Source organism: Camelina sativa, chromosome 20, assembly GCF_030686135.1.
Source record: "Camelina sativa cultivar CO46 ecotype springtype chromosome 20, ASM3068613v1".
NCBI classification, from domain to species: Eukaryota; Viridiplantae; Streptophyta; class Magnoliopsida; order Brassicales; family Brassicaceae; genus Camelina; species Camelina sativa.
This window is the reverse complement of record NC_141899.1, coordinates 12,841,803-12,862,896: the sequence shown is the minus strand read 5'-3', so window position 1 is coordinate 12,862,896 and position 21,094 is coordinate 12,841,803. Positions and strand designations below refer to the sequence as shown.

Below are 21,094 nucleotides of genomic sequence, written 5' to 3'. Positions count from 1 at the left end.
ACCTTTTAAATCATACCTCTTAGTCTTTGCATCTCTTTGTTGTACCTCCTGGTTTCAAAAATCACATCCATTAATTTTTACACCTTTAAAATCACACCTCTTAGTCTTTCCATCACTTTGTTGTACCTTCTGGTTTCAAAAATCACATCCATTAATTTTTACACTTTTTAAATCACACCTCCTTAGTCTTTGCATCTCTTTGTTGTACCTCCTGGTTTCCAAAATCACATCCATTAATTTTTACACCTTTTAAATCACACCTCTTAGTCTTTGCATCTCTTTGTTGTACCTCCTGGTTTCAAAAATCACATCCATTAATTTTTACACCTTTTAAATCACACCTCCTTAGTCTTTGCATCTCTTTGTTGTACCTCCTGGTTTCCAAAATCACATCCATTAATTTTTACACCTTTTAAATCACACCTCCTTAGTCTTTGCATCTCTTTGTTGTACCTCCTGGTTTCAAAAATCACATCTATTAATTTTTACACCTTTTAATTTCACACCTCTATGTGTTACACCTCTTTGTTGTACCTCCATGTTTCATATCTATTAATTTTTACACCTTCATTTCACACCTCTATGTCTTACACCTCTTTGTTTATTATATATAAACTTTTCTTGACTACATAAACAAGTTTCGAAAAATTATTTTCTGAGTACTAAAGAATTGTATTATTGAAGTATTTTTTTAACATTCAAGCATCAATCTCTACTTCAAGGTAATTTAATATTTTTGCTGCGAATGACCTGTAGTGTTTCTCGGTTAGATTATTATTACTGTTAGTCGACACTATTAAGTTCATAAATTAATCTTAGTTTTGTTAACTTTTAGTCTCTTCAAAATTTTTAGCCTTTCCGGTTTTCATGTTTTTGCATGGCTAATGTTATTAAGTACGTGTGCCATATTTTTGCATGGCTAATATTTTTGATTCTCAATGTGCAGATTTTATTTTTTGACTTTCTGGAAAAAGCAAAACCAAGATACAAGAGGCATGATGATATGCAGTGATGCTAGAGCTACGGATAAGCCAAAATTTTTTAACAAACATGGTATAATTATAATATGTTCTTATTTTAACCTATTTATTTTTTCTAACAAACATGGTATAAATGTTATTATTTTTTTTTCCATTAGATGTTCATGATCCAGGTTAGTTTACATTTTTTGTAAATAAAGTTTTTAAAAATTTTAGTTGAATTATAATTTCTTATACTTTCTGGGTGTCAAACATTTTGATAATATATAGAAATATTACAAATGAGCATGGAAATAGAGAGTGCCGAAGAAAAAGCCAGACATACTTGTGACAACACAAAATCATTTTCTAGAAAGCGTAAGCACGACCAAATGACAAGTCAAGTTAGAAAGAAAAGATCTACTAAAGGTAACTTATTTAGTCTTTGATGACTTTCTAATCTGTATATACAACTTTTTAAAAACATAATGTATAACAGTCACTTTTAGAGTGATCTGGAATGCCAAAAAAAAAAATGCAAGAAATTTATAAAATTAGTGTTTAACCTAAAGAAGAGAACATCAAAAGGTGAGATATTATTATCACCTGTTTCACCACATCGACTTCGTTTTCGCTGTCGTTTATTGAAGAACATGATGGTACCGATTCATAGACATAAGTGGGAAATCAAATAAAAGAGGATGCAGCCTTGATGGAGCGCAGCCGACATGGTGGAATAGGATGGATTGGGAGAGACCAACATAAAATCCTCTGTTCTATATTTTATTAATTTTCTAAACTTTTGTAGTTTAATTGAATTGCTTTGATTGAATAGCTAATGAGTTTACAAGTTTTTGTCTATATGCATTCTTAGTCTGTTACATCTTGATTTTTTTTCTTTTCCAAAGAGGAATATGTGATTTGAAGCAAATATTACAAATCCATGTATCAAATGTGTTAGTAGGAAATAAAGCAATCAAGATTAACCCATTAAAAGGGAGGAAAGAAGAGGTCTTTTGAGGGAAAACGTGAGACCAACATGCATGGAACTGTGGAAAGCATTACAGCCAAATATATATCTCCAAAAGTTGTAGCTGAAGAATGTGAGTTACTCTATACTAACCAATTAGGTTTGATTGGTCGGTCATATAAAACTCGGTTTTGTACATATCTAAAAGTGAGAGAAAAAACATCCACAAGCATAAGTGAAATTTCATATATGGTTAAAAGTAATGTTCATAGTAAATCATTTGTATACAAACTCCACTTGTTTACAGCATCGGAATATTGATTGCGATTTGTGAATCAGTAATCTATAGAAAGAGAAATCACGTATCAAAGTGAAAGGGAAACGAAACTCAATCCAGCCATCTACTCCGATCCCAATCTTCGACCTTCCTTCGACAAGTGGCATTTAGTACTTTCTCGATATAGTAAATAAACCAAGAGAGAAGCAGCCTCGTATGTATTTCGATTGATAATGATCAACAACAAAGACAATTTCTAATAGCGAATTAAGAAAGGATACCAATATATAGCACCATATCGTCGAAGACAAACATAAGTGCAATTTTATATATGGTTAAAAGTAATGTTCATAGTAAATCAAGCTTTAAAAAAGGCTAACTTTTGTATGTGACAACATAAAATATAATAACATTGAAATGAATCTTTGGCTTTTTAATCAGCAGAAAGCAATAGCAAGAAGTGAAAACGATCAAATTGATTGAGAAAAGAAAGAATTTAGGATAAATTACAAATGTTAAATTTCACCTCCCTGTGCGGCAACGCACGGGTCGCTTTCCTAGTAGATGTAAACATAGGTTCTCAAATAAAAGAGTACTGAAACAATTTGGCACTGATGCAAGATTGATGTGACGCAAGACTGAAGCAAATAAAAAGGAGAGATCATAGCCGTTTGATTGGTCCTCCTTTCCTGCACATTGTCAAGCACCCCGTAGAGCCCATACATGCATATATAATATACACTAAGTAGATCATAGCCCTTTGTAAAAAGTACAGCCTAACCCCTGTTTATGCGTTTTAAGAAAAGATAAGCACCTCTGCTTCCTTATTGTTACCAGCAGGAACCATCCCTTCCAAAAATGCTAAAGCCATCTCAAAATTATCTTCAGTGGATAAACAAAACATCCCTTATCAAGCTCTCATCTGCCCAGCTGTTCATTTCCTTTAACTTCATGAAGGCTGAATCATGACTGTTTACCGGCAGAATCAAACTGCCTTTTTCGTTTCTTTCCAGGCTACACAGAAAGAGAGATCTGCATTTGTATGGTATCATACTTGTTACCTCTTTTATCGGAGTATTCTCTGCAACCACAGGTTTCTGATGCTCAGGCTATTGTTAGCAATGTGAAGGTCAGATCCGAAATCTAAAGTGCTGTCTCTTGCTATCTTTTATCCTTTGTTATATAACTTGTATTGGAATCTTACCTTTCTTGTTTTGTCATTCAGTTGTAAGTTTGTATCATCTCTAACTCCTAATTTTTTTACTTTAAAACTGTATACTGTAGCCTACTAGTTTGAGAGGTTTTGTTTGTTGCATTGTATTAGACTTGACTTCAAAAGTGGGCTACATCATTCTTCCCTGGAAATGTTTCAAAATCACAACATCCCTTGAAAATCAGGAACTACGATATAATGTAAAGAATATTTCTTGTACAAGATCTATCGTGGAACTACGATAACGGAGCTCGATTGACATAATTTTGAGCTTCATATATGGGTAAGGAAGCACAAGCACTTGTTGTCTAGAATTTATGTGGAGTGGAGAACCAGAGAACATAAAACTTGGATAGGAAGTTATTGACTGATAATATATTATAGCTATTGTCTGTTTTATTCAGCTTCTGTTTAAGCATTTCTTACTGAGGTAAGTTATCCGGTTATGGGCTTATCTGGAGTTCATAGATAGCTTTGCATGTTGAAAGAGTACTTAAAAGTTTATTTTAATGAAATTTTCTTTTGAGTAGTTTGAACTAATTAATTAAATCCTTCTCTCTAGGTAACAATTCCGTTTGGGGAAGCTGCAGAATTTGTTATCATTGGTTCTGATGGTAGAGAGCATTCCTTACGAGCATTCCTCTCTCTCTCTCTAATTAAATCCTTAAGTTTCTTTCAAAGAGGGAAGCTAGTAGACCGTAAGAATGATTTTGAGTTTGATGAGCCTGACAAAAGTTAATATAGGATCTAAATTAATAAGTACTTAGTGATTGTGATTGATTATATATAGATAGATACACTGATATATATAAATACTACAACGGTTAGATTGACTATAGAATAAAGGAAATCGAATCCAATCCAGATTGCATGGTGACAACAAAACGCGTATATATCATTATATCATTAATTAATGAAGAGAAATAATGGAAGATATAGTGACTTTTATATCTGCAAAAAAAAGCTTGAAAGATGTTAGTGATTGTGATTGATTATATAGATACAGTGATAACGGTTAGATTGATCTGCAAAAAAAAAAGCTTGTGAAAGATCTTACTACAACGGTTAGATTGATTTTAACGGAAATCGAATCCAATCCAGATTGTGACAACAAACGGAAAAGAGGAAAATTACAATTACTGATATATAAACGAAAAAAGGAAAATTAGTAAACGCATATATCATTATATCATTTAATGAAGAGAAATATGGAAAATCGAATTTTCTACATAAATAAATTACCCTCTGAAGTTGTGTGTGTGTGTTTACCCTAATTCTCATCAAAAGAAACTAAAAAGCTTCTTCTTCTACTTTTTTCTTCTCTCTGCAGTAAACAAACAAAACAACGTACAACAATGGTTTCTTCTTCTTCTTCTTCTTCAATGTTGTCGGTGAGGAACCGCAAGTGTTTCAAGCCCTCGCTCTCTTCCGTATCAAAGAAGACAACAAATCTTGCTTTGAGAGAAAAGACCATGTTTAAGAAAGCCTCCGAGCTCTCGATCCTTTGTGATGTCGAACTCTGTGTGATATACTACAACCGTGACGGAGAACTCGTCGGGACATGGCCGGAAGATCAATCCAAGGTTCGAGACATGGCAGAGAGATACAGCAAACTCAACGATAGCGAGAGACGCAAGAAAAGCACAAACCTTTCTCAGTTTCTGAATAAGAAGACCGACAAGAAGACATCTTTAGATATCAATGACAAGAGATTCTCTGAGAAACTTTTGGAGATGGAGGCTTCCTTAGAGAGTAATCTACGGGTGTTACAAGATCAGCATCTTCGGGTGTTACAGAACCAGACAGAACAACCCGATCAGAACCCTTTGGTGTCTTCCGCCGGCTTCTTCACAACATTGATGAGCGGTGGTGTGTCAAAAACAGAGCAATACCTATCGACGCCTTCATCGACTCAACAACTTCCTCCTCTGATGATGCAGACACCACTTGTCCACTTTGATGATCAGTTGTTTGCCGAGTGGAATCCGTCGTCTTTTTCTTTTGCAGAAGATCCATCATTGATGTTCTCTTCTTTTGCAGAAGATCCATCATTGATGTTCTCTTCTTTTTACCATTGAAGTCTTTGAATAGGTCAACCGTTTATTATTTTCTATTATGTATGATTGATTACGAAGTTAGATTATGATGAGTTTAACTCTGTTAGCAAGCAAAAAGTCTCTTCTTAGCTTGTGGCCGATTTAGATATATTTAGGGTTTGTTATGAATTTTTGTATCATCCTTTGAATTGTATGTTTTGCCAATTGTATGAATGTATTTTTCTCTCAAGTAAAGTTTCTAACATAGTCTTTGGCTTCTTCTACTTTTTTTTTTTTCTTTCTGAGTCTTAAATTTGAGTTTGATCAAACTAACTATATTAAGGGGGTTTTATGCAATAGATCACATTGAATGTTAAATGTCTATAATTGATGCATACAAAGTAAACTAATTGAGTAATTTGAACCTTAATGTTTCTGTGAAATCTTCGGGTAATGGAGGAAGAGCTTTTCGAAAGATAAGCATTATGCGATCAGGGTTCTTTTCTCAAAACGACGACAAAACAAAGTTGTATTTAGTTTCACTGATTCAGTTGTTTCTTTCTTCCCCAACAATGACATCATGATGGTTTTTTTGTCCCTTTTCTCTCGGATTATGAGAAATAAGTAACACTTTTCTCAATCTACTACTGTTTTCTCAAAATTACAGCACAGTTTCTTCTAGCAAATAAAACACAAACCGATTGAGATCATAAAAATCATAACATAACTGATTGGACAAAAACATTAGCAATTTCAAGATAGGTGTCAATAGTAAACGAACTAGAGAAGAAGAAATTTCACGACGTGGTTGCAGCTGATAACTGTTTAACTTTGGCCTGCAAGACCATCCCGGCTTCATCTGCCACACTTTTCTTTTTGGCTGCGACCTGCATTGAATGAACATCATTCTTGAAGTTAACAAGTAAAATCTTGAGTAAATTTAATAGATGTAAATATAGGTTCTCCAATAAAATAGAATTGAACAATTTGGCAGTGACGCAAGATGATTGATGTGAACAATACTGAAGCAAATAAAAAGGAGAGATCATAGCATTGGATTCTGATTTATACTGAAACGATACTCGAACTACTAACAAATACAGGAACAGCGGTTTAAATGCGGAGTTAAGTAAAGACTCTACTTAGTGTATATTATATATGCATGTATGGCTCTACGGGGTGCTTGACAATGTGAAGGAAAGGACCAATCACCAACCAAAGGGCTTCATGATTATGTTTACTGCATTCCTTAGCAGCCATAAAACTTACAGCCCTCAACTATTATCTACAACGGATCAGTCACTGAAAGATTCAAGTAAGAGCCTAACCCCTCGTAATAGAATCAGACTCCATTCTATATTTTACTCATTTCACAACTTTGTAAAGGTTAATGAGAACAGTGGCATTCTTTTGTAAAAAGTACAGTTCTAACTTCTAAGGCATACTCTATAAGCCGTATGAGAGTGAAGTGTAGGCCTTTTTTTCTCTATTTCCCACCTTAGGATCAATCTAAGCACCAAATCAAGCATTTCAAAGTTGCCAAGAGAGTGATATTTACCTCAAAAAGTTGGTCAAAGTTGGATTTGAGCAAGTTGATCTTCCTCTGACAATAGTCTTTTCCATCATCCATAGTTTTCTACAAAAATGTAAAAGCAAAAACACTTGAGGTGCTACACTAGGAACGAGCTTAATTGAATAATCAAATTCTTATTGTGATTGCATTACCTCAATGAAGTAACCAGTGCCAATATCAACTAGAACCTTATCAGCTTCATCAAGTGTCCCAGGCACGTAGAGTGAAGCAGTGAGTGGTACAAGCATCTTCTTACCTACCCATTTTTCAATTTTTTTTTAATTTCAAAATCATCCAACTCTGAAAGAAAAATATCAAAACTGAAAGAAGAAGTAGATGCGAAATTAGAAAAACCTTGAGGTCGAAGAGACAGATCGTTGAGAGCGGCGGCGGCGGAATCGAGACGAACGGTGGCTGTACGGATGTTGTTGAGACTGTCCTGAAGAAGATTCACTTCCAGATCCGCTTGTTCCTTCAAAGCTTTCAGCTGATCGATTCCCATCTTCTCCATCTCTCCTCTCGATGATGTTGACGCCATTCTCTCTCTTTCACAGTCGCGTCTTCGAATCTGCGAAATCGCTGAAACTCTATTTTTTTGTCAAAAGCTTGGAGACGACGAACAAAGTGTGGCCCGTTAAGTGGACTCAACGTTAAGGCCCATAGAGACCCATTTAAGCCGTTTCTAACATTTTTCGAGGCCTTATATGATTAAAGAAAATATAGTATGTGTTCTATACTTCTATTCTGATTCAAATAAAAGACTTAATATTCATTTTAATTCAATACAAATTATATACTCCATATTCATTAATTAAAATTTAATATAATTTTATTAATAACATCATAATTTCTATAGAAAAAAACTGAGGAAGACAAATAGAGATTTGTTATGAAAGTAGAGTTTAGGGATAAAGCTCTTGTGATTCTTATTGATAATTCCCAAGGATTACATGCATATATATAGTAGATTACATAAACCGACCTAAGACCTAATGGTCGAGTAAGGTTTGGCTAATGGGCCTAAGCTATATGGACTGAGTAAAGCCTATAGACCGAGACTCCATAGCTTAGTACATGGGCCGGTCTAGTGAGTCCACTAAGTGTTTCACAACACTCCCCTTTGGACGAACGACCGTGCCGATGTTGGATGGGATCGCTGCAATGTGCTTAGGGGATGCTGCCTCATTAAAACCTTACCAGGAAAACCCATTGGGACAAAACCTTGGTGAAGGAAAAAGAGTACAGCACGCATTGCTCCCCCTGTTCCAAACATCACTCCAAGTCCCTAAGTCTCCGCATTCCAATCTGGTGCGTGAGCTTCTTGAAAGTTGTTGTCGGTAGCGATTTGGTGAAGGGATCGGCTGAGTTGTCACTTGACTGAACTTGCACTATCTGAACTTCTCCGGCCTTTTGTAGTTCATGTGTAGAGAAGACTTTGGTGATATGTGCTTCGTCCGATCTCCCTTGATGTAACCTTCCTTGTGCGATGCAGGCTGTGTTATCTTGATAAATTACGGTTGCTTCTTTGCTGTCTTTGACTATACTGCAATCCGTCCTGACATGTTGAGTCTTCAATCTCAACCATACATACTTAAACTTTCTTTGCTATAACCTGCATCAGCTAAAACCAACTAAAACCTTCTTCGTTATAGTTAGTAAAATATAAACCCAAAATTAAATGTTCCTCCGTAGGTAACATAACATAATAAATACTTAATTTCACTCTAGTGCCTTTGGGTTTGTCAAGAACTAATTCTTGCTAGGAGGTTCACGGCAAAACTTATCTCTGGTCTAGTGTGGCTAGCCAAGACATTAACTCTCCTATAGCACTGAGCTATGGCATTTAGGACTGAGAACTTCCTTATTGTCCTTCTTTGGACAAATGGATCTTTATCCAAGTCAATACTCCTAACAACCATTGGGCTAGTCAATGGGTGAGCTTAGTCCTTATTAAAACTCTTGAGTACCTTTCTGTATATGCCATCTAGTGCACAAGGATACCATTGCTTCTGTACTCAAGCTGCAATCCCAAACAGAATTTTGTATTGCCTAGGTCTTTCATCTCAAACTCTCTTTTGAGATATTCTACAGTTTGGGCGATTTCCCCAGAGGTTCCAAGGATGTTCAAATCATCCACATAGACTGCTATTATCACAAATCCTTTGTTTGCAAACTTCTTTATAAATATACATGGACTGATGGGGTCATGACTATAGCCTTTCTTTGCCAAAATTTGCTAAGTCTATTATACCACATTCGACCACTCTGTTTCAGTCCATAAAGCGATTTGTCTAGCCTTATGCAGTATTGTTCTCGAGAACCACTCTTATAATCGAGCTCTATACCCTCTGGTAATCTTTCATTTTTCAGTGGACCATGTAAGTATGTGGTTTTAACATCCATTAACCACAAATTACAGTTTTTCTCTTATAGCCAGACTTATTAAAGTCGTTGCATCCATCACAGGGAGTAATTCTCCTCATAATCTATTCCTGGTCTTTGAGAGAATCCTTGTGCTTTAAGCCGTGCTTTATCTCACGCTTTTATTACTCTCATTTCTCTTTCTTACAAAGACCAACTTATGTCCAACTGGCTTTATATCAAGTGTTGTCCTTAAGGTCGGACCAAAACACATTACTCTTCTTCTAAGAGTTAAGCTCCACGTCAATAGCCTTTTCCAATCTTTGCTTTGAGTATACTCTAAAATAGACGTGAGCTCTAGATCCTCATTTATCTCAAGTGCTACCTTGCATGCAATTATTTCATTGATGTCGACATCATCTTTGCGGTTCCATTTTATTCTAGACATGATATAACTTATTGAGATCTCATCATTATCAATACCTTCAGGTCCTTGAGGTTCAGCGTCCCAAACCTCAATTTGGTACCTTAGGATTTACCGCGGCCATGTCTATATTTTCTGTAATTCCCTTAACCTCGGTCTATTTTGCACCTTAGATTTCCGAGGGTTCTTATCTTTGGAACCTACTGGTCTACCTCGTTTCCAACGGGTTCTAGACTCTGTAGCAACTTGATTATTGTGTTCCTTCTGAACATCAATACGTACTGGTGCATTACAAGCTGGTATGTACGATTTTCTTACTCTCTTTGGGTCAAAAGGAATCTGGCAATTTATTAGCTAGCTTTCGCATATATATAATTCTTTGGACCTCTGCATCTCATGCTAGAGTCCGAGGATCTTGCCAATTTAAGGATGTTTGATTCCATAATATTTTCCTTGACCAGCTTGTCTTTCTCTGCATTTCTCTCCACCCAACATAGGGAATTCGGATTCAGCAAACTGACAATCCATGTATCTGGCCACAAATAAATCACCCATAGTTGGCTCAAGATACTTAACAATGGTGGGAGAATCATATCAACATATATTCCCATCCTCCTTTGAGGTCCCATCTTTATTCTCTTGTGATGATGCATTTCATACATAAACGGCACACCCGAATATCTTTAGATGGGATATGTCTGGCTCATGACCCGTTAGTAATTGGGAATATTTATTCTCACTAGATGGCCTGATGCGTATAAGCTCTACTGCATGTAATACCGTGTGTCCCCAAGCCGACACAAGAAGCTTCGACCTCATGAGTAATGGTCAAGCAATACGTTTAATAAGGGATTCATCTAATCCACTCTCTGTATGTTCATGTGCCACAGGGTGGTCCACACTTCCTCCCATGGACATACCGTTATTATTAAACGCTTGGGTTATATGCTCACCAGCACTGTCTAGACTTATAGTCTTAAGTGGATAATCTCTTTATTTACTGGTTATGGCCTTATAATGAGTTTCCCTTGTGTACATGCTACACACGTGAGATTCTTAGGGATAACTCTTCTCTCTTAGGAGTGTGCCCATCGGCTTACGCATCATGTTAGGACCCGGATGGCCAATCCAGTCATGCCATAAAGTGAATTATTGAACATCTTGTTCATTTATCATTCTGTGCTTTGCCAATTTAGCCTCTATCATGTTAATCTTAGCATGGTATAAACCAGAGGCTAGTGCAGGTATAGTCTCTAGGGCCTTCTTTTGTCCTTTTACATTTTCTGTAATGTATAGGAATTCTCTAGTCCCTTCACACTTGGTTTCCACATGATAACCATTTAATCTTATATTTTTAAAGCTCAACAAGTTTCTCTTGGAGCTGGGTGAATATAAGGCATCACTCAATTCAATGTGTGTTCCCTTAGGCAACAACACGTGAGCCTGGCCGTAGCTTTCACTTAGGCTTGCTATACCCGCTTATCTTTGCTAATATTGGCATTCTTAAAGTTGTGTGGCTTAATCCACTATCCACCACACTTATTTTCTTGTCCTTAGCCATTTCCAATAATGGACAAGAATTTAAACCACAATAATAATCCAATAAACATAGAAATTAAACTAAAGCTATATTTAGGCAACCAGAAATCTCATAATTTAATTGGTCATCATTCTCATGGCCAAATTTCCTTTACCATCGAGATGCACCAAAATTAGTTTCTGGATTCTTTTCAAATTCTCTTGATAGAGATTAATTAGATGTTTAGGAGTCATGCATGTCTTTATCCAATGGTTCTCCATACCATATCTATGACAAGTGGACTTGGTCCTATGTTGCGGTTTGAAATGACCCGCGGCCTTTCCCCCCGACCACGGCCGAAGCCTAATCGGTTTCTACGGCCTTGACCATCATAATTATGCCTTTGGTAAGTCCCACGACCAGGACCACCATGTCCACTTCTTCCTCGGCCACGGCCACTCTTGTCCCTACGGACATAGTTAGACTCCTTGGTCTCTTTTGGCTCTATAGGCTCTTGAGGAGTTTCTTAGTCATATAAACCTTGTGGGCTTCATTGCACTTTTCATCAATAATATCTCATTGTTTTGCTCATCTAGCATTAAACAAGAGTTTTAGGTCTGCATAGGTTTTAAAACCTTTCTCGCGATATTGCTGCTGGAGCACAATGAAATGTTGAGAATGTCTTCTCCAACAATTCCTTCTAAATGACCCTAGTACCACACAACCTTAGGATTGAGACAATCTTTAAAAGCTCTGAGTTATACTCATCTAGGGACTTGAAGTCCTGGTTCCTTAGGTTTTCTAATCGAATTAAGCCTTTGGTAGGAGCACCATCTTGTAGTGTCCTATATTTGCTTTTAAGCTCTGTCCAAAGGTCAATAGGGTAATCTATTGTGAGGTATTGGTTTTCTATTCTCTCAGCAAGATAATTGTTTGATGTCTATATTTTCTTAGTGCAATCATTATAATCAACAATATACTCACATAGGTCCTTTAAAATATATGACATGCATCATATCATTAGCATGCGGTATTAGCTCCCGTTACCATGCAAATAGGTCATGCGGATTTGCCCCCGTTACCATGCCTTTAATTTGTTCATAGGCCATGTTAAAACATGCCTTGCCTTTTCTTATAATTTTTGGCTTTGGTGTTTTATCTCATAATTTCGAACTTAGGCCATGCGATATTTAAGATCGAACCATGCCTTATCTTTGCTTACAATTTTCGTGGCTTAATATGTCTTGTGTTTTATCTCATAATTTCAAACTTAGGACATGCGATATTTGAGATCGAACCATGCCTTAGGCCATGCGATATTTAAGATCGAACCATGCCTTATCTTTGCTTACAATTTTCGTGGCTTAATATGTCTTGTGTTTTATCTCATAATTTCGAACTTAGGACATGCGATATTTGAGATCGAACCATGCCTTAGGCCATGCGATATTTAAGATCGAACCATGCCTTATCTTTGCTTATAATTTTCGTGATTTAATCTATGCACACAAGACAAGAAAACTAAATAGCATGCAATAGTTTCCTTTTCTTAGATAATCTAGAAATTTTCCTTTTTCTTAACTTTTCCTTTTCTAAATAGGAAATTAAACAAAAACGTTTAGAGACCTAGACTTTCTCTAGGATCCCGATTTTAATTTGATTTTAGGGTTCTTATGCAACCTAAATTTACAGGAAAATTCTATGCCAAATTCGATTAACAATACTCTTATGCAAATCGATTTAATTTCAAAGATGCATGCAGTTCCATATTTTAAATATCCTAGAACAATCAGATTCATAATACTCTTTATGAAATTCGAAATTAACAGTTTAGTTCTAGGTTCTTATGCATCAATCAATCAAGCAATAATAAGCAATCAATCAACCGGATTTAAGCTTGATATATCTTTGGTGCAATTCACAAACAATCTAACAATCCTATATGACCGGTTTTAGAGTTTTATAGGATTAGGTCTCTTAAGATTTGTTTGTTGTGTACTTGGATGTTTTAGGGTTCAATAGTTTTAGGTCCAAGTTCGATTATGGTTCTAAGAGAGTTTTAATCTTGTTTACCTTTCACCAATTAGGGTCTGACTGGAATTGATCTGGGAGCTAAAGACCTCAGATATACCTTTGATTTCTGATCATGAACCTCGGACCACGTACTGCTCTCGTCCGGATCACGTACTGCTCTCGTCCGGATCACGTACTGCTCTCGTCCGGATTTTCGTACCGCTCTCGTCCGGATACGTCTAGGAACCGCGAACCTCGACCGAAACTCGAACAAAACTTGATCATCGAACAGAAACCGGATCGCGAACGATGATGGATCACGAACAAGGATTAATCGCCGAGAGTTTTGGATTATCGTCGAGGGTTTTGGACTATCGTCGAGGAATATGGACTATCATCGAGAGTTCTTCGAGGCAAGGGGATAAATCTCGAAGAAGAAGAAGAAAGGCGGTTTAGGGTTTTGGAATCGGCGGCGGCTCTAGGGTTTTTAGGGCTAGAGGCTATCGTGCTGATAACGTGTTATGAAAGTAGAGTTTAGGGATAAAGCTCTTGTGATTCTTATTGATAATTCCCAAGGATTACATGCATATATATAGTAGATTACATAAACCGACCTAAGACCTAATGGCCGAGTAAGGCTTGGCTAATGGGCCTAAGCTATATGGACTGAGTAAAGCCTATGGACCGAAACTCCATAGCTTAGTACATGGGCCGGTCTAGTGAGTCCACTAAGTGTTTCACAACAAGATTTTCTTTTACACACAAGAAAAAAAGATTAATATATAATTTCAGTTAATCAATGGATTTACCAAAACTTTTTTTGTTCAAATTTCTTGAAGATGATATAAATAAAATATATTAAATAAATTTTAGTATGATAAAAGTTTTACACAGATAATTTGAAAATAGAAGTGCCATAGCTTACAACAAATCCAAAACTACATAATATTAACTAAGGATTGATTGGTGGATCAGATATCCTTGGATTTTGGGACACCCTGATCCAGATTCAATATGAAACATCTAATTTGAAGCCGGATCTAATTAACAATAATAATATTCATGTGTATTTGAATCCACATAATTAAAAATATTAAAATTATAATATGTTAAAAGTTTTAATTTACACAACCGGATCTGAAAGCTCTGGATAACCTGATTTTTGAATCGAAACAGATCTCAAGTCTGGATAAAATCTGGATATTTTGCTCACCCCTAGTTCTAAGTTAGACATCAATTTTTCTGAAAAGTAAAGATTAGAAGGAAAGTATTTATTACTTAAGCGTACATTTAAAACACGGCACTAGTAGAGCTGGTAGTGTGAGGTGAATGAGAGGCTATTTACATACGTGTGTGGTGTGTCGGTCCAAAATGCTAGTATATATGTAATATGAGAAATATTAATACTCGTACATGAATTTCTATGCCAGCCTATAAAAATAATTTATCGGGTAGAAAAGATCAAAGAAATGGGACCATATCATCAATTATTGGGGTTGGGGTCATTTAGATGATTCGACAATAAAAAGGTACGGATGTTTTTTTATTTTTTTATACGAGTCGATGATCACTAAGATCCCCCACTCGTAATTATTTGCATTAGTGTTAATTACTAGTACTACTAATTAAAGAAATAACAAACCACCAACTTTTTGGTTAGATCTTTCCATTAATGGATTTTTTTTTGTTTCTTTGATGGCGAAATTTGTTTGATTCTTTGATTAATAAGTGCGACCTAAAATAGTCTAAGCAACCTATCTAATCACTTTGACAATTTTTTCATCAAATATCTATATATAATAGTAAATTTACTTTTTTCTGTCAACTTTTAATCCAACGGATGAGATTAGTTCCACTTTTCATTCAATGGTTTAAAATGATTAATCGTATCTTTTCGTCGCACCCCCATCTTTCAAAAATCACCCATCTTAATTTTTGCATCTCTTTGTTGTACCTCATGGTTTCAAAAATCACATTCATTAATTTTTACACCTTTTTATTTCACACCTCTATATGTTACACCTCTTTGTTGTACCTCTATGTTTCACATATATTAATTTTTACACCTTTACATTTTACACATCTATGTCTTACACCTCTTTGTTTATTATATATAAACTTTTCTTGACTACATAAACAAGTTTCAAAAAATTGTTTTCTGAGTACAATAAAACTAAAGAATTGTTATATTGAAATGTTTTTTAACTATTTATAATAGCAAACCTACTTTTTTGTGTCAACTTTTAATCCAACTAGTGAGATTAGTTTCACTTTTCATCCAACAGTTTAAAATTATTAATCGTGTCTTCTCATCGCACCCCTATTTTTCAAAAATCACACTTCTTAATTTTTGCATCTCTTTGTTGTACCTCCTGTTTCAAAAATCATATCCATTAATTTTTACACCTTTTTATTTCACATCTCTATGTGTTACACCTCTTTGTTGTACCTCCATGTTTCACATCTATTAATTTTTACACCTTTACATTTCACACATCTATGTCTTACAGCTCTATGTTTATTATATATAAACTTTTCTTGACTACATAAACAAGTTTCGAAAAATTATTTTCTGAGTACTAAATAAAACTAAAGAATTGTTATATTGAAGTGTTTTTAACTAACTATATAATAGCAAACCCACTTTTTTGTGTTAACTTTTAATCCAACTAATGAGATTAGTTTCACTTTTAATCCAATAGTTTAAAATTATTAATCGTATCTTCTCATCGCACCCCTATCTTTCAAAAATCACACTTCTTAATTTTTGCATCTCTTTGTTGTACCTCCTGTTTCAAAAATCACATCCATTAATTTTTACACCTTTTTATTTCACATCTCTATGTGTTACACCTCTTTGTTGTACCTCCATGTTTCACATCTATTAATTTTTACACCTTTACATTTCACACATCTATGTCTTACAGCTCTTTGTTTATTATATATAAACTTTTCTTGACTACATAAACAAGTTTCGAAAAATTATTTTCTGAGTACTAAATAAAACTAAAGAATTGTTATATTGAAGTGTTTTTTAACTAACTATATAATAGCAAACCCACTTTTTTGTGTCAACTTTTAATCCAACTAATGAGATTAGTTTCACTTTTAATTCAACAGTTTAAAATTATTAATCGTGTCTTCTCATCGCACCCCTATCTTTCAAAAATCACACTTCTTAATTTTTGCATCTCTTTGTTGTACCTCCTGTTTCAAAAATCACATCCATTAATTTTTACACCTTTTTATTTCACATCTCTATGTGTTACACCTCTTTGTTGTACCTCCATGTTTCACATCTATTAATTTTTACACCTTTACATTTCACACATCTATGTCTTACAGCTCTTTGTTTATTATATATAAACTTTTCTTGACTACATAAACAAGTTTCGAAAAATTATTTTCTGAGTACTAAATAAAACTAAAGAATTGTTATATTGAAGTGTTTTTTAACTAACTATATAATAGCAAACCCACTTTTTGTATCAATTTTTAATCTAATGGATGAGATTACTTCAACTTTTAATCCAATGGTTTAAAATTATTAATCATGTCTTTTCGTCGCACCCCCATCTTTCAAAAATCACACCTCTTAATTTTTGCATCTCTTTGTTGTACCTCCTGGTTTCAAAAATCACATCTATTAATTTTTACACCTTTTTATTTCACACCTCTATGTGTTACACCTCTTTGTTGTACCTCCATGTTTCACATCTATTAATTTTTACACATTTACATTTAACACCTCTATAACTTACACCTCTTTGTTTATTATATATAAACTTTTCTTGACTACATAAATAAATTTCGAAAAATTATTTTCTGAGTACTAAATAAAACTAAAAAATTGTTATATTGAAGTGTTTTTTAACTAATAAACATCAATCTCTAATTCAAGGTAATTTTATATATTTTCGCTGCGAATGACCTATTAGTGTTTCTTATATATGAGTGTACTAGATTAGGACCCGCGGTACACCGCGGAGCAAAATTATTTATAACTAAAATATTTAAATTATAAATTGTATTTGTTGGTTAAATATGTTATAATTATATAATAATTGTTAAATAAACCATATAATATCACAATATAAATTTTTTTACATAATATTTATTTAATCAATTTAATCAGATATATCTATTTTCTGATACAAACAGTGTTAACAAAATAATGAAATGATGTTTTACCCGTCTAACATCGAATTAATGATATTTTTTAATCTATATAAGTATTGATAAAACCCGTCCTGCTATATCACCCCGTCCCGAGATATTTTAACTCACACTATATCGACAGTATAATATTTATCATATTTAACCTTTTAATATTTTTAAATATTTTTCATATTTAACCTTTTAAAAATATTTAAAATAAAGAACCGGAATAAACCAAAGAAAAGTTTTTAAAGTTTGAATGTCTGATAAATCAAGCTTTTTCTACTCATTTGTATTCATAATCATTTTGGTCTCTTTTATAATATGACTCTAAACCATTGCCCAATTTTTTTTAGACGATATAGGATATTGTACCGGTATTTTTTCATTCATCTATTGAGTAATATATGTCCTTTTTAAAAAAATTTTATTACATCATATGCAGGAAAAAAATCACAATTTTTATTAACTAAATGTATTATAGAATAATTCAAGATAATTTAAATTTAAAATTCAAAAAAAAATATTTATTATAAAAATGTAAGCAAATCATACTTTATGTTTGAATGATGTAGAAAGATTTTCGTATTTTCTAAATCTTACCTAGAATTAATTTTGAAGTTTTGGTAACTAATATTAAAGTCAAAGCATTAAATGTAAAAACTTTCCAAAAAATATTTTTGAGCAAAAACTGCTGCAAAAAATACTAGTATAGATGTGGCTTTTTAATTTGTTAAGTTGTGAAAGAGTATATCATTCAAACATACATTCTATTACAAAACACATGCGGGCATGTGGATTAATATGTTCATGCATTGCAGGACAATACTCCCAGGATGTCAAAACCAAGAGTGAGGCATGATGACATGCAGTGATGCTAGAGTTACGGATAAGACAAAATTTTTTAACAAACATGGTATAATTTTAGATAAGTTCTATTATTGACTTATTTAACTTATTTAAATTTTTTTAACAAACATGGTATAAATGTAAAAATATTTTTATTTTTTTTGTTATGTAGGATGTCCATTAGATATAAATGATCCAGGTTAGTTTCCATTTTTTTGTAAATAAAGTTTTTTAAAATTTTAGTTGAATTTTAATTTCTTATACTTTCTGGTTATCAAACATTTTGATAATATATAGAAATATTCCAAATGAGCATGGAAATAGAGAGTGTCGAAGAAAAAGCCAGACATACTTGTGACAACACAAAATCAAATTCTAGAAAGCGTAAACACGACCAAAGAATTATTATCAATGCACGGGCCCGCTTCCTAATAATTGTAATAATAAATAAACTCTTAATTTAATACACTACTCAGCAGATATAAGATATAGCTAGGATCGAGAATATGAAACCACAAAACTATATAATGATCTACCGCATTAGTCATCATTATCTTTACTTTGAGTTTATATGTTTTGCATAAGTTTACTATTACAGTTCTTATAACACACTATTACGATTTATACAATACATACAGTACTTTTTTCTTTCTCCAAAAAAATCAAAATAAACATAAAGCTAGTCGATGTATATAAATAAACATTTGAAGTCATATTCACATATGGTTTAAACAGTGAATGAATCTTTCTCTGACTAAACGTGACAAACCAAACTTTCAAAAAGCACAAGTTCATAAAGTCATATACGAAACAAAAAAGGCAACAAAAATGAAGAATTCAGAATTTCAGACACAACTGGTTAATTTGTCTTTTCATTTTTTTTTCAGACACAACTGGTTTGTCTTTTTTATTTTATTTTTAATCCTCTGTTTAGCTACCTCTGTTCTCGCATTTAAATCATATAACGCGAAACCCAAAGAAAAAGACCAAAAAACCTCTACAAATCCACAAAACATAACATGGTTTATATAATGGTTCAATTCAAATTCATCATCATCCAGTTCGATTTCAACGAAACAATCACACTCACATAAAAAATGCTTTAGTCTAGCTCTATCAAATAAATGCAGAGAAGAATGAACAAATAACAATAATGAAGTCGAAAATATTTATTAAAAATATATAAACTGTGGTTATAACAGCTTACGCCAAATGCTTCACCACAATTGTAAACACATCATTACACAAATTAGCACCAACACATAATATATCTGGAATTTTAACGACGGCTCTGTTTCGCCGGAAAAACAAACCAGACACAACAACAACAAAAAAAGGACAAAAAGAAACCTCCGCGGTTTCTGAAATTTTTCCTTTTTTCTAAACGAAAAGTAATCTTCCTCCAAAAAAAAAACACATTCTTAAACCCTAATTTAACCCTAATCAAAAAAACAATACTTAAGGCTAAACGATACTCTCAAATCACTTGAGGAAGATTCTGAAACCAAATCAATCTCCAAGAACACACACAACAAATGACGAATAAGATAATAAATATTTATATATATATATACCAAATTAGCCCTCTCGAAACCTACTAAAAGGGGGCTTAACTTGTTAAACAAACCACCATTAACGTGGATCTTCATCTCTTCGACCCGACCCAGGAGATCCACCGGATAAAGAAGCAAGCAAATTAAGATGACCCGGAAGATAATTCCCAACTCTAGCAGCTGAAGCTTCACCCATTGCAGCTTGTTGTTGTTGTTGTTGCTGATGATGATGAACAAACAAAGGTTGCTGATGATGTTGATGTTGTTGTAAAAACATCTCTTGTACTGGAGCTCCTCCTCCTGTAAAGCTCCAAACTTGTCCAAAATCAGGCCTCGCCGGAACAGCCCAAAACCCAGCTGGTGTCGTCGTCGTAAAGCTCTCATCTTTACCACCAGAACTATTATTATTATTGTGATTATGACTATCCTCATCAGCTCTGACACGTTTCCCAAGTATAAACGGAGAAGACGAACCAAGTAAAGTGGTGGGTTTATGATCAAGAAGAGAGGAAGACAAAGAAGTAGAATTGTTGGATCCACGGATTGAGACAGAAGCAGTAGAGAAACTAGCGGGAGTTGTACCAGTTCCTGTCGCAGCTATAATAGAAGGCTCAGCTTGACGAAGTAACCATTCAATAGTTTGACCATCTGATTTGTGACCAAGCTCTCTTGTTAGCTGAAACACACGAGCTGCGCATATAATAGGCATACGGATCCTTCTCCCTCTTCCATCGACTTTGCTGTGTCGATCTTTCGCCGGTGGTTTCTTCACCACGACTGAAGAAGAAGATTTTTGCTGCTGTTGTTGTTCGATTAAAGCTGATCCGTTTGATGATGATGAGATCATAACTCCGTTGTTGTTAATAGACATGGTTTGGTTTCGATCTGGGGTTGTTCTTCTCTCTTAGTATTATTATTATTTTTACTTAACACAGTGAGAGAAGAAGAAGAAGGGAAGAAGCAAATGATTGAGAAGGAGGAGGAGGGAGCTGGTGGAGACAGGGAAGGAGAAGCACATGGGTGTGGTGGGTCCTTTTTTTTACACAGCTCACCATCTCTTTACTTTTTTTTTCTTTTTTCTTTCTTTGAGGGGACATTTTAGAGTTTTTTTGTCCCGACGCGGTGGAGTGCACTCGCGTTATACACTTCCGGTGAAGAAGGAGGTCGCGTAGGGACCACGCTCCGGCAG

At 34.3% G+C, this 21,094-nt stretch overlaps 3 protein-coding genes across 3 annotated transcripts; 1 reads left to right on the top strand and 2 right to left on the bottom strand.

Moving 5' to 3' along the window:
* Positions 1–4,601: 4,601 nt before the first annotated feature.
* LOC104770684 (agamous-like MADS-box protein AGL53) lies at positions 4,602–5,722 on the top strand. Its single transcript, XM_010495147.3, has one exon. The coding sequence runs from the start codon at positions 4,775–4,777 to the stop codon at positions 5,495–5,497; it is 723 nt and encodes a 240-aa protein (XP_010493449.1). The 5' UTR covers positions 4,602–4,774; the 3' UTR covers positions 5,498–5,722.
* A 344-nt stretch (positions 5,723–6,066) lies between these two features.
* Positions 6,067–7,664, bottom strand: LOC104770683 (prefoldin subunit 5). Its single transcript, XM_010495146.3, has 4 exons — positions 7,383–7,664; positions 7,181–7,284; positions 7,014–7,091; positions 6,067–6,342 (listed from the first exon to the last, which is right to left on the bottom strand). The coding sequence occupies exons 1-4, from the start codon at positions 7,564–7,566 to the stop codon at positions 6,253–6,255; spliced, it is 456 nt and encodes a 151-aa protein (XP_010493448.1). The 5' UTR covers positions 7,567–7,664; the 3' UTR covers positions 6,067–6,252.
* An 11,839-nt stretch (positions 7,665–19,503) lies between these two features.
* Positions 19,504–20,973, bottom strand: LOC104770682 (transcription factor TCP7-like). Its single transcript, XM_010495145.3, has one exon. The coding sequence runs from the start codon at positions 20,774–20,776 to the stop codon at positions 19,985–19,987; it is 792 nt and encodes a 263-aa protein (XP_010493447.1). The 5' UTR covers positions 20,777–20,973; the 3' UTR covers positions 19,504–19,984.
* Positions 20,974–21,094: the final 121 nt, after the last annotated feature.